The sequence below is a fragment of the Hylaeus volcanicus genome, chromosome 1 (genome assembly GCF_026283585.1).
Source record: "Hylaeus volcanicus isolate JK05 chromosome 1, UHH_iyHylVolc1.0_haploid, whole genome shotgun sequence".
In the NCBI taxonomy this organism is placed as follows: Eukaryota; Metazoa; Arthropoda; class Insecta; order Hymenoptera; family Colletidae; genus Hylaeus; species Hylaeus volcanicus.
The window spans coordinates 2,340,453-2,353,842 of NC_071976.1; the positions used below are offsets into that span (position 1 = coordinate 2,340,453).

At 43.7% G+C, this 13,390-nt stretch overlaps 1 protein-coding gene across 3 annotated transcripts in view; it reads right to left on the reverse strand.

Annotated features, from left to right (window-relative positions):
* LOC128883091 (helix-loop-helix protein 11) overlaps positions 1–13,352 on the reverse strand; it is a 134,594-nt gene extending 121,242 nt beyond the window's left edge. Inside the window, exons 1-3 of one of the 3 annotated variants that reach the window (XM_054135103.1) lie at positions 12,581–13,352; positions 12,109–12,517; positions 11,823–12,016 (exon numbers count right to left, since the gene is read on the reverse strand). In XM_054135103.1, the coding sequence (XP_053991078.1) occupies positions 11,823–11,905 (83 nt within the window). In that variant the 5' untranslated portion in view covers positions 11,906–12,016; positions 12,109–12,517; positions 12,581–13,352. Of the gene's footprint in view, positions 1–11,822; positions 12,518–12,580 lie in introns of all 3 variants that reach the window. The other 2 variants (XM_054135108.1, XM_054135113.1) reach the window with 2 other exon arrangements.
* Between the last annotated feature and the right edge of the window lie 38 nt (positions 13,353–13,390).

Consider the following 13,390-nt stretch of genomic DNA (forward strand, 5'->3'; position numbering starts at 1 on the left):
GTGTGTGTGTGTGTGTGTGTGTGTGTGTGTGTGTGTGTGTGTGTGTGGCGCGACTCGACGCTCTTGGTCGCGTGAGTCACCAACAGCTGATGGCTGGCGCCACTCAGCTGGTTGTTACCGGTGCCTTCGCACGAGCCTCGCTATCTCTTGCTGCCTATCAGCTGCGAGCGACTAGGAAACGACCGGAAAGGACGTCTTGTGCGGCTCCACGTTATAAAAAAAAAAAGCTACTCCAAAAAAGAGCCGCTCCGACGCGCGCTACCACTCGAAACTTTTCGGGAGAGGCTTTTTCAAGCCCTCGACCGGGATCAATGAAATGCAGTCGAAACACGCCGGCTGGCTCGCTTCCGTTTTAGCGTCCCGCTCCCAATCGGTGCCTCGCGAATGGAAATACACGGTTTGATGTTGCGTCGTACGATAGGAATAGGTCAAGGCTCGCGAAAAGTTGAGCAAATTCACGTTCGAGAGTCTTTAACGGTTTCATTCATCGGTCCAAACGAACACGAGGAATACTCGTGGCACCGGTGCTACGTTTATTCTATCGCCACACGACCTGGTGTTTTATTAACTATCGGATTGGAATTGATACGCGTTGAATTACGCGTGGTGTACTTCCAAGCTTTTTTAACGCTTTGGTCAGAAATGGGTGACAGGACTTTTCAGGAACTACGGAAATTAATTCCGAAGACGATAATTAAGATAAGTCTGGACAGGATTCGTGAGTTTGGCGATGTTAAAAGATTGAGAAATACGACGAATGTTAAATTTAAAAAGTTACGTTAAAAATATCTTTCGCGTTCCTAATTATAGACGCGCAACAGTTCGTGTAACCTTTTTATAAAGCACTCTGCAAGTGAAATGTACTTTTTGCGATAAAAATTATCCACTTAGCGGTAGTAGCGTAGTAGTAAAATAGGCGATATTTTTACCGTTGTATAATTCCGTGCGGTAACAAATATCTAGTTGCTAATGTCATTTCCTGCAAAATCACTTTAGTCATACAAACATCGTCATGGTTCTCAAGTATTAAACAATTTCTTGTTTATTTCAAATCATAGTACCTCTAAGAGGATCATCGATCATCTATTTTTATGTCAATTTGATGAATTTCCTCTATACGTTGATTCGACTCGTTCAAAGGCAACGTTACAACAAACAATCGACGCGAAACAAACGATAACTTGTCCCGATAACTTGAAAGCGACACTGCTGCAGGACAAAATTTTTCAAGTCACCCTATATACACACCCAAGGCCAAGTTTAGGTACAACAGGGGAACTGCACGTCGCTCTCCAAATGGTGGTGAAAGGGAGTGTGTTAGTGCATGTTTGTACTGTCCCTAAGTTTCAGTGTGGATGTTGGTTTACGTTAGGGCTCGAACACCCTAACCAGCCTCGGAAAACCTCTCCCCACGAGGGAAGCCTATCAGGCACAGGCCTATCTTCTCTGCAGTCGTTCTGGCAGTCAAAGAAAACCACGAATGCGCGAATTTCGAGCGACGAGTCAAAAAATAAATCTCTGAGAACGATAAAATTATATTTCACGGTTCAACTATCCTATCTCCGTGTCAGCTGTATAACATTTCTCGTGTTTAAAAAAAATTAGAAAACGCTATGTTTGTTCTACTGGAGGAGTGCTCCAATATCAGAGAACGAATCGAATTCATTGTTCTTTTAAACGCCATATTACTCGGACGACCGAGATGGAAGATTGGCCATTTCGTCCTGATAAGTTTCGATTACAGTTCGTTACAGAGATGTTTGGACATTATGGTTCGCAAAGGAAAAAATAGGAGCGAGTAAGCGTAAAGATCGCTGCAGACGGCAGCTGCCGCGAGGGAATTTTTCTAGAAACGAAGCTGTCCGCGACAGATGTTAACAGGATCAAGAACAAAACCAGGAACGAACATACAGGCCACGACTTCTCTTTCTTCTTCCGGATTCTTCGTTCTGGGTGGTTTACTTCGAGCACTACAGCGTTCGTCGCTTGAGACGTGCCAAATATAATTCCTTGGACTCATCTCGAGTCGTATAAATTGTCTCTGCGACAACATTACAATTTTATGACTTTTTGACTTGTTTTCTACTTCATTAAAGTATTGCTTCCAACTAAACTATTAGGTACTCTATATTATTGAAGAACTTCGATGCAATTTCAGAACACTGTATTAAATTGTGTTCGTTCAGATTTTGAATTTAAACTTTAAATAAACGTTTGTGAAATTCGATAATTCCAATTTGCAGCGAGTTTATAAAATAAAACGTAACCTTTAACTCGAGGGGGTATGGGTTAGCCGAGCAAGCATTAACGACGGAAACACAATGCTGGGAAAAGTCGAAATCGGATACTTTTATTCGACAACTGCATCCATTTAATGTCCAAAACGCGTAATTATATTACGATTTTCATAATACATGGATCCTGCTCCGATATAAATTCTTCATTGATACATTTCGATATGGATCCGATATTTTGTTTGAAAATGAAAAATTATCGGTAACCAGAGAAAGAAGACCCCGTCTTTGAAATTACAGGGTGGATAATTAATTTCCTGTTACGATAACTGTCACTAGAAACTGTGGAAAAAGTGTCGCTAATAACTCGATCACTAGAGTCCCTATGCAATACTCCTCTGACTGTTTAGGATCGCGTTTAGGGAAATGGTTGTGCAACGTTGGTAGATGATTCGTTAGATCGGGTTACAGAGGCGAAAGAGACAATGTAAGAGGGAAAGATTGGAGGCCAATTTCGCGGACGTCTTTGGCAGTAAGGACGCTCGGCGTCGCGTTAGCTCACACAGGATGAAATGAAGAACGAGAATGGGAATGAGATTGGGAACAGCCAGGCATATATTTAGCTGTGTGACGTAAGGTACAGGCCAGCGGGCGCCACGTCGAGTCTACGTGCCTTCTCTCTCGTCTCTCTCTCTCCTCTTTGTGCTCCTCCGCGTTTTAACATCCGCGAAATAGTATCGGGCGAAATTCATTTTCCACTTTTATTATTTAATCTTCTGGACGAGCGCGCGTAGAGATTCCATTCAAGTTATTTTTGCTCCAGAAATATGTGCACGCAGGTTCAATCGACATTCTCGTTTTATTCGATACAGGAAGAATAATTCCGTAACTCGAACGCAAACTGTGCTGTCGAGCCTTTGTCCTAAGAAAGTTTGTTATTGGGACTATTTATGCTGCTTTGTAACCGAGTAAGGAACATCGATACAGGCTACTTATAGCTTAATGGACTGTTCCATGACCCTAAAGTATCACGACATCATTCCATCTAATAAATAACCCCAATTAAGACATCGTTAGATATCATTAGTCTCCCAGTTAATTAGGACCTTTTTCTCCAACTTGCTGCGCACCTGTAAATTTCGTGACGCCCTCCTAGGAACGCCCTGTACACGGGACCATTAATCGACGTGCGTAACACCTGCGACGAAAACAATGACAATTTATATTGATGACGATCGGAATGCGAGTGCGACCAGCTGTCGGGGATTTCGACCGCCAATGACGGCCGGTAGTTTGTACGGTGCGTCAGATTGTAAGAACGTCCCTGATTCTTCTATTTTTCCTTCTTTCTGTCGCGTCGAGCAATCGACTGCTGGTCAAATAAATATTTATCGAAGCAGTCGATGTTTCATCTTGGTCTAGTTAGCGAAAACGAATTTTCTTGAGAAAATACACAACGAATGAAAAGCTTCGGCAGTCATTTGTAAGAGCAACAAATAGCGCCACGGTAATCGCAAGCAGTTCCATCGATGGAACACTGGGTGCACTGTTACGAGCAACATTTGTACATTGTTGCTCGAATCGACGGTAATCGGTGAATCTGAACGTTGATCTTTTGAGACGAGTAAATAAAACGAGTCTTTCGAGACTCTTTTGGGTCTTCTGAGAGTTACGGGTATTATTCTTCAATTATTTATCTCAGATTATCTCAGATATTTACGAAGCGTGTATAATATATGTTAATGCTCCTACATTTCTCAGGCGCGAGGCACTTACCCGAGCGCTTTTGAACAAATTTATTACCGATATGATAATAGAATAATCGCGAATGAAATCACGTTTTAAATCGAGCAGAAGGCCACGATAAAAATATTCTCTAAAAATCAAACCTCTATTTTTCGCCACGAGAATACAGAATTCCTTCAGTCACGTGCGGAGTTTTATAAATAAACGAAAATTTCACGTCGCTAACGCGAATTTCCCTCGCGTTTTGTTCGCGAGTAGAAGAATAAAAAAAAAATAGTACACGTATTTAATTGAGAAAAAAAGTTGGCAAACGGGAAGAGAATCTTGAAAATAAAATAGTTCGAGGAAGATTTCCAGAACGAATTATATCATTGACGGTGATGAAAAGCCGAGCAACCAGAAGGTGAAGGTCTCGATGGAAAGGTTCCACGAAAATAGCAGAAGAGGAACTTTCGTGCATTGTGAGCCGCGTTTTCAAAATGCTAGACCAGGTCGGTCGAAGGTCAGGGAACAAAAGGAAGCCGGGTGCAAGTTTATCTTTCGCTCTTGGCGCGGCTGAAAATCCAGGTAGTTCCATCCCAAAGGTCCTGGTCGCCCTTTGTTAACCATCAGCAGGCGAGGAGACACGAAAATGGTCTTGAAATGATTCCTAAATCCTCGATTTTTGGGAGGCTTGGCACTCGAACAAGTTCATTCGAAAGTGAGTTAGGAAAGGTTCGAAAAGGAAGCGCAGAATCTAGCTTCTCGCGCTACAAAGCCTCCTTGTTAAACTTATCTTATCCAAAAGTAAACCTTGATATTCATCAGTGTTCCACGCACACCTGAACTAGCCAAATTCTTACGTAGTTAGAAATTTTGAATGGTGAAGAAAAGACAACTTTGAACGAAAAAAAAAAGAAAAGAAAGAAAAAGACTAGTTTTAAAGACACTTGTTTCAATTTAATGCAAAGATATTTCACGTGGTACTAAATTGAATAATCCCATGAAACAATTGTGTATAATTTATATATCGTATAATATATAAGAACAGTACATAAAAGTTTGAGAAAGTTCGTTTTTCGATCGCGGTAGGTTTAGCGTTCCAATCTACTCCCATTTATCTATATTTATATATTAGAGATTCGTAGTATAATGGGAAGAATATAAACGTTTGAAGGAAAATTTCGTCGCTGAAAAAGTCTGGAATGAATGGGTCTGTTCCCTACGCTGATGTTGCGACGAAAAAAACACTCCGTACTCGAGTTCGACGTCTCCCCTGGCTTGGCAAGTTTTGTCACGCGTTTATTTCTGCGTCAATACTTTTTCTATCTCTCGTGCTCGGCTCGGTTGTAGTTTTTTTTTTTTTTTTTAAATCTGTTTCCTACTACGAGTACGCATTTCCAGGAACCTTTGTAGGTCACTCTCATTCACTTGGCCCGATCAGTTAGAAAACTTTAAATGGTCTTTAACTCGGCTTACAGCCGTCCGATTCGCTTCGGACAGGACTCAAACTAAACGGGGCGATTTTTTTAACGGACTGAGAGAAGTCTTTCGCTGTAGGACTAACGCACGAGTAATTCTTGTATGTGAAGCTGGTAATTAATTAATTCTCCTTGGAATTGTACGTCAACCACGATGACGCGGAATAACTATGACATGTAATCGTGCAAGATATTTAACAAAATTCACCTACAATAGCGAATAGACGAAATTTGTTGCCCAGAGGTGTTCCACTCGTGTCGAAACGCGACGGAGATAGAATTATCAAGGCAGTATTGATAGCGAGGCGCAACCGTGAAAAGCGAAGAAAGAGAAGGGCGTGAGACGGAGGCATTATTTCCGTCTGAGGTTGGTCCCTACGCCTCCATTCGCGTGCGATACCAACACACATACTCACACATGTGTCGTGAGTTTCGGTGCACAGCGAGTACGTGGAGTGTAAGAGGTCAACAGAGAAACCATTGTTGTCTGCTGGCAGACTTCAGAACTGGAAGGCGTTCCAGAACTGTGGAGGCCATTTTCGCAGTTTAACTGTCTACGGTGGCAAGATAAAAAAAAAAAAGGAATCGAAATGACTCAGAAAAAGAGGCCACTGTCTGTACGAAGCGCACTATCGCGGGAGCAGGATGCGATGTAAAAATATTGTGCACCGTGCGCATCGCCCTTATCGTGTTTTCATTGATTCCGTTAAGCTGGATTTTGTTACTAGTTCTCACGACACAATTATGACGCCTGGATCACCGTTCCAATGCAGAGGGCCAAGTCACTATATTCTTCACCCTCGTAAAATCTGGTGAACAATTTCTCGTTAAACTATTCGAAAAATGATGGCGAACCTCGCGACTTCTCGCCGCGTATAATTCACACGGCGCGTTTTCAAAGCGATACCGTGTTTGCGTTTATCGATTACCGGTTCTTCCCAACGAGGCGGCTTTACCGTGAACGTATAATACCGTTCTCCAGTTGGTACGCAAAAGAGCAACGTGTATGACGCGTCGCGGCGTCACGTCGTTGCACTGCAAAATCTCAGCACTTTGCTGGCCTCGTCTAGGAATGGACTTAACACTTGCTGGAGCTGTATATTTTCAAATCTTGTTACACGCCGTACTTACGGCCAAGGGTTAAGTCGCTTGAACAGTTGCGCGGCTCGTTTCTACACGATGCTTATAATCGGCGGCAAACGCGCCTACCGGTTCAGGGAACACGAGAACGAGACGAGAGGAAAATATCGTTCCATTGGGAACAGTCAAGGTCCGGGAACGTTTCCAAAGCAATTCCGAAACGAGTTGGAAGAAGAAAATGTGATTTTGTCGAACAATTTCGCCACTATTTGTACGAAGAAAAATTGTCTAATTTGATTTCTTTTATCAAAGTTTTAACGAGTGTTCTGGTATTTATCATCGTGAACAAAAATCCAGCCTAGAACCTGAATTTATTTCGATATTACTCATCAAATTATTTTGTATCGCATATTTTGATAATCGCGACCTGGACGCACGATCGAAAGGACATAAAGAGCGTAATTTTTCGCGACGTATATAAAGCTTGCATCAAGTGCGCGTGCACCTATCGACGAAGATTAACTTGACGCAAGTGCAGTAGGCAATCCAAGATTCTCTCTCTCTCTCTCTACTTTGACTACTCGTAGCACTGCAAATTGCTCCTATACATAGGTGTGCGTGTCTGTATATAAAAAGCTACGCGCGACGTGGTGCAACCACGTTGACCGTGGTCAGGATTGGCTCGACCGATTTATTAAGTCGTGCAAACCAGCGAACGAAAAAGTACCATCAGCCGAGCGAGTTTTATTCTCCAACGCTTGATAAACGATGTGATGATAATAACTACCGAGAGAGCACGGAGTGCACGCACACCGTCAAAGGGAACTGACGCAAATACCGAAAGAAAATCGATAGGGCATCGAGCGACAGTAATTTTATCTGTAACGTATCGTGGAAAAACCACGCAGTGGATGCCGCGTATGTTTCTTTCCAAGTCACTGTAAATCAAATTGCGCTAGGCCCCTGGGAAAAATTCTACGGTAGTTTGGATAAGGAACTTGAGAGCCACGTGGGGTTATAGAGATTTTAGGAAAATTTCTGAGGGTCTCTATTGACCCTCAGGCATTTTTAATACCAACAAGAAGACATCTATGGGATCGTGGATTTCCACGACGATTTAGACGTTAATATTACATAAACCATTTAGAAAAGGAGACCCTCTTTTTGGAGTCCTACAGACTCGTTCCATTCGCGAAGGTTATGCCTCCGTTGAGCAATAATTCGATAACTCGTAACTCGAATTCCTCGCCAGCGAAATAAATAACGTAATCAATGGCTGGCAATGAATAAAAACGAAGGAAATTTACGAGTTGATTGTGTTTCACGAGCATTTCGCGAGCACTTATTTAAAAAAATCGAAAGTCGAACTTTGAAACGCGCACGTGTATACGAGATCAACCGCAATCTGTAGACATATGAACTCGTGACTAAAATCAAAAAAAAAATATATCAGCAAAGACGCAAACGTGGAAATAACTTCGTAGACGAGTCTGATTCACGATTACCTATAATGAAAGCGATAGCGTCGACGCAAATAAAAAAAAAAATAATGACATAATTAAAACGATCACGAGAAACAAACGTCTGAATGTTACGAAATAGACGACGTTATGATATTCGGATCGATCAGACTAGAAATAAGATGCGCGTTAAATAACAAAATCGAATGTAACGCTCGGTAGGTTGCTAATATTTGCGCAGTCATATGATCAATTATAAATTCACGACGCGAAATGGCAGATAGCGTGCAAAAAAAAAATAATCCGTGAAAAAAGCTCCGATAAGCTACGGGTGAAAATTTATCACGATCGGCGATGTATCAATCGCGCGGATTACGTAATGGCGTAGCGTTTAATCAGCTGATACCGTGGGTCGCGTGATGAGTGGATAAACACGTATCAGATGTTCTTTCTAGTAAAAAGTGTTTCTCGCAATTCCCGCCGCTCTGATAAAGGAACCATCAAATTTAAACTGTGGCCAAAGTGTCAGTCTGATTGAGGACAAAAATTATATACTACAAACTCGTACGTAACATAATTAATGTCACTATGCGACATCGAATACATTCGTATGGATTACGTAGCAAATCCTGTCCAAGATGCACGAACTCGTGCCCAACATCGTGTTTATAAACTCCCACATTCATTCGATTCTGTATAAACGAGATTCTCAATGGAAAAAAGAAAACAATGAATAAGGTATGCCGCGTGCATAAATGCAATCGTCTACGCTTGATACCTCCAATAAGAACTTTATAACGTGTAAAATCGTTCGCACATGTATCTTCCTTGTTTCTCGACGCAACGAACCCTTCATTCAAGCTACACAACGCTATATGGCGTGCACTGTTCAGCGTTCCTTACACCATACTCGTAACGCTTCTGATTACCTGTGCATTATCGCGTGTACGTCAAGCAATCGAATCAACAATAGAAAGTGCGCACGTTCATAATATTGACAATGACCCGTGATACTCGAGAAACCCGGTCTCGTTGAATACGAGAGGTAATTTTAGGTAAGAAGATCAGGAAAGGTAAATTTCCACGTGAACTTCGGGAAACAACAAAATTCGTAGAATATTCTCGACTAAGTTTGAAGTAAAGGATGAAGAAACTGAAGCGAACGTGTTAATTTAATTAGTCAACGTTGAATTGAAACACTGTCGAGGCTTTTCGGAATAAAGGAAGATTGAGAGACGCCGAGGTAGTGTTCCGTTCGGTCGCTTACTATTCGACCATAATTTCGTCTATCCTCGGTGCATGGACCGCGGGACACATACGTAGACGATAGGATCGAAGCTCTATGCAAGTGAACGTAATGGTGCGGTGATGAGCGTATGTAAACAAGAAGTCGCGCCGAAGCGGCATGCGTCCGAGTTATTTATAGAAATCCATTATTGTGCAACAAACGTTGCTTTACGTAACGGCGCATAGTATACCCCCGGTCTTGTCGGTCACTCGGCCGTATACAAAGGAACTCGCTTTCCTCGTCCTTTTGTTTTGCCTTTTTCTTTCTTTTTTTTTTTTTTGCGCTCGCGTTCGCGAACAAGCGCCCCGACGAACTGAAAACCGCTTCGCTCCGCACCGTTCGCTACGAATGTAAACAAAAGCTACCAACAGAGAGGGGTAGAGAGAGAAAAACGGAGAGAGAAAACCGATTCTGAGAATCAACTGCGAAAAAGGAAAACAGAGAATCGACGGAAAGAAACTACGCGAGGACATACTAAACGGAGTGCACAACTTTGCTCTCGAAGATCTATATGATTTCGATAGTCGGTGTTTTTTTTTTCTTTTCGCTGATTTCGATCGGTAACGTGACCGTGATACTCGCGAGCTAGTCGCCGAGGGAAACGGAGGAAACGAGTGTACGAGAGTCGAGAGATACAAACGCTCGAGTACCGTACATGCATTCCGAACCTGTTTAGACAACTCGCGATAACATTCCGAGAAACGATTAATCGCGACCACGGGTGCCCACTCGGGCGACCGTTTACCGTCGCAGCTTCGCAGAAAACCGGTATGATTTATTCCAGCCGCGATATATTTAACCAAAAGTGCCACTCGATCGGATTTGTTGCTATTCGATAGAAAAATATGCCGAGTAACGCTAACCCCGTGGCGAAACAAGCTCGACGTCAATTTTATTTACAGGAATGGAGTGGATGTTTTATTTTTCAGGTAACGAATTAAAAAGTTTTCCGTGCGTAAAGTTACTATAAAGTTTGAAATTTATTTTCAACCTGATCGATAAGGAGAGGCTAAAAATATAAATAGAAGAACATAAAATAACGAGTTAACGGAAACAACTGTTAGTAAAGAAACTTGCGCGAGAGAGGCAATTCGACAGTGTCGAACAGGAAACTTATTTGCGTTTCGACTCGTATGTGTTCTGAGTCATGTATCACCTATAAATATAACTTACCGCACACTTTTATCAAACGAATTTAGTATTTTTTGTGCGTATGCGTCACGTGTGATCATACCAAAGATGACTCAAGGCACATAAGTCAGAAGTAAACAAATTGCTCGCTTACATATACCGTGTATCTCGTATTTTACATACTTTCCTCTATTCTTACTCGTTTCTGTAATTTTATTTTCTTTCTTCCTAATCTTTAGTTTTGCATCGCAAAAAGGAAATTGATAATGGACCAGGTCGAAAATAAAAAAAAAAGAGCAGAACTGCGTATCCTCCCAACACTCAATATTTAGCAATTAGTACAATAATCCTTCCACGCTCAAAACAACAAATTTTGAAGTATGAAGAAACCACGAAAAATACACACACGCGCGCAGCATGTTAAAATTCCACCAAATTACGATGTGGGTACACCGTGCAAATTTCATTGGGAAACCCCGTTCACGTCGTTTATTTACTATTTACTACTCGACGGGAATATTCGCTCGACTCCCTGCGCCATGCTTGTTTGGGCGTGAACGCATGGTGGGCGCAAATCGAAGTCGTCCAGGCCGTGCGAATTTTCCTGGCGACTCGAAAATCAAGCGAACGACGACGATAAGGAAGATAACGACGGAAACTAGGCGAAATTCGTGCGTCGAACGAAAAAGAATGTCGCGTAATTGCGTCATGTTCGAAAGACCGAAGGCTATTGTGCCAGCCGGCCAAGCGAGCCGGCCGGCCGGCTTCGCGACAGCTGGCCATCGTGAGAGTCTACTAGGATTTTGTTTGTATTGTGCGCACGTTTTACTGTTCATGCCACGATTACCGAGGCTTGCCAATGCCACGGCAAACGTCGACGTCGACGACGGCGAACGGAATCGTTGACAAGGATAGGCGAGGGGAAATGAGGGAACGGGGCATCGATACGCTAGCAAACGGTATGACTCGACCAGGAGAACATACACACGCCTTCCTCCCTCCGGCGATAAATTCGTGTCATCTCGCTCGCGAGAGTTCGCGAGGAAGGCGTTACACTGTATATTTAAAGTCACTAATGACGTGGCATGGCACTCCGTTCTATACGCTACGCTGACGTACACGCGACAGAACGCGTATGTAACTCGCACCGGATTCCCTAGGCTCCACGCGTATGGCCAGAGTTGGCCAAAACTCTTGTAATCGAGCTTTTACTCGGCTCTGATCCAAGGAAAAATTCGAATTCGAATTATATCTCTGGATTTATCTATGGAAACTTACTAATTAACGAGGTATTTCAATTTATCCAAGAGGTAATAACAAGCAAGTGGCATGCACGAGTATGCTCGTACGAATATTCTATGTTGTTGGTAATTTCTAACCTATGTCCGAATATCGCGCACGTACGTATAGAAAGAAAACTCACCCGCACAAATTGACTTCCTGTTCCTCGGCGGATTCGACGATTTCCTCGAGCAGAATTCGATCCTCACTACCAAACACTGACATATCTCGTTGGTCCGTAGCACTGTGAATCCCGCCGCGCGATTCCACGTCCCACAGCAGCCGTCGTCGGCGGCAGCGAAAAAGACGACGGGGCTTAACCTCGCACACTCCACCCTAAAAACAAACGCGCACCTCCTCAGGGCCTTACGACACACCAATTCTACCGGAACTCGTAATTAATATTTTATACCGCCGGTGGCACGCACCGAGATTTGTCCACGGGACAGCCACTCCGCGCGGCGCACACACAACGCCCGAACGCGTTTTGTAATGGCGATCTTTGGCGGGAAACAGCTGAGGGCCCCCACAGCGAACCGCGAATCACTCCGCCGCCGGCTTCAGGGCCGTCGCCGCCTATGGTTCCTCTGGCGCCCCTTCGCTCCGCGTCGGCACCCCTCGCTTCCAATTTTTTCCAACAAAATTTGTCCCACTCGTGACACGATCTATTTTTACCACGCATACGCGCGACACCAAGATTTTTCTTCAACGTTGGCGCACTATATACCGATCACTCGGACCGACTGCAATCGATGCACGAGCACGCGGATGGCATGAATCAACGATCTCGAATTTCCCAGTGAAACTCGTTGCTAGACGAAACACGATCGCCTGAAACTAGACATATCACATTAATCGTCCGATGAACTTGGTCGTGACGCGAAAAATCGTTTCACGTACATGCTCCGTCGAATCGATCACGTGGCGGCACATGCTAAACTTGTTCCCTCCTGGAACACTCCGATTCGAGTAGCACAGAGACGGCCAGAATTTTACTCGAATAGACGGAAATTCGTTCGCAAAATTCACTCGAACAGTTATTTCTCCTACTGAAATAATATCGACACTTTGCGACTCCCACTGTACTTTTTCATCGAAGCGAACAACGCATCATAGGTTAGCTTTAACTCTTCGTTCGATATTTTTCTTCATCTAGATTCTCGTTATTCCCATCTCTGATCGACACTCGCGAACTTTGGCAACGATAGACCACGAATGAATGTATTGGTTAATCCTCTGTGTCGAGAAGAGGTACGGTATCGTCACCGAGCACACAGACACTACGTGCGCGAAGATTCACAACTCGACAACTATTTGCACTCGCGGAAAGTTCAGTGGACACGGTTGGGGTGAACGGTACGGCGTGCTCTGCCCTGGTCGACGACTCTCTTTGGACCAATCCCGCAATAGCTCATCTTCGGTTTCACGCAGAGTTTCCACGGTTTCCTGCAGGTAGTTGAACGCTGGTCGTCCACTCGGTTCGTGGCAGATAACTGGGTACACCTAGCCGTATCCTCGGCGAGCTATTGTTAGAAATATTTAACGCGTTACGAAGGAACTACTTTCGCGTCGCGTAGGTTTACGCTAGAGGAATGGCGCGGCCGCGCGGGAAACATCTGCCAGCTGGCAAAAGCCCCGCCCATAGAATACGCCAGTCTCCCCCACTTCCCCCACCTGCGCCGAGCTAAACCCAACGTACACAACGTTGGA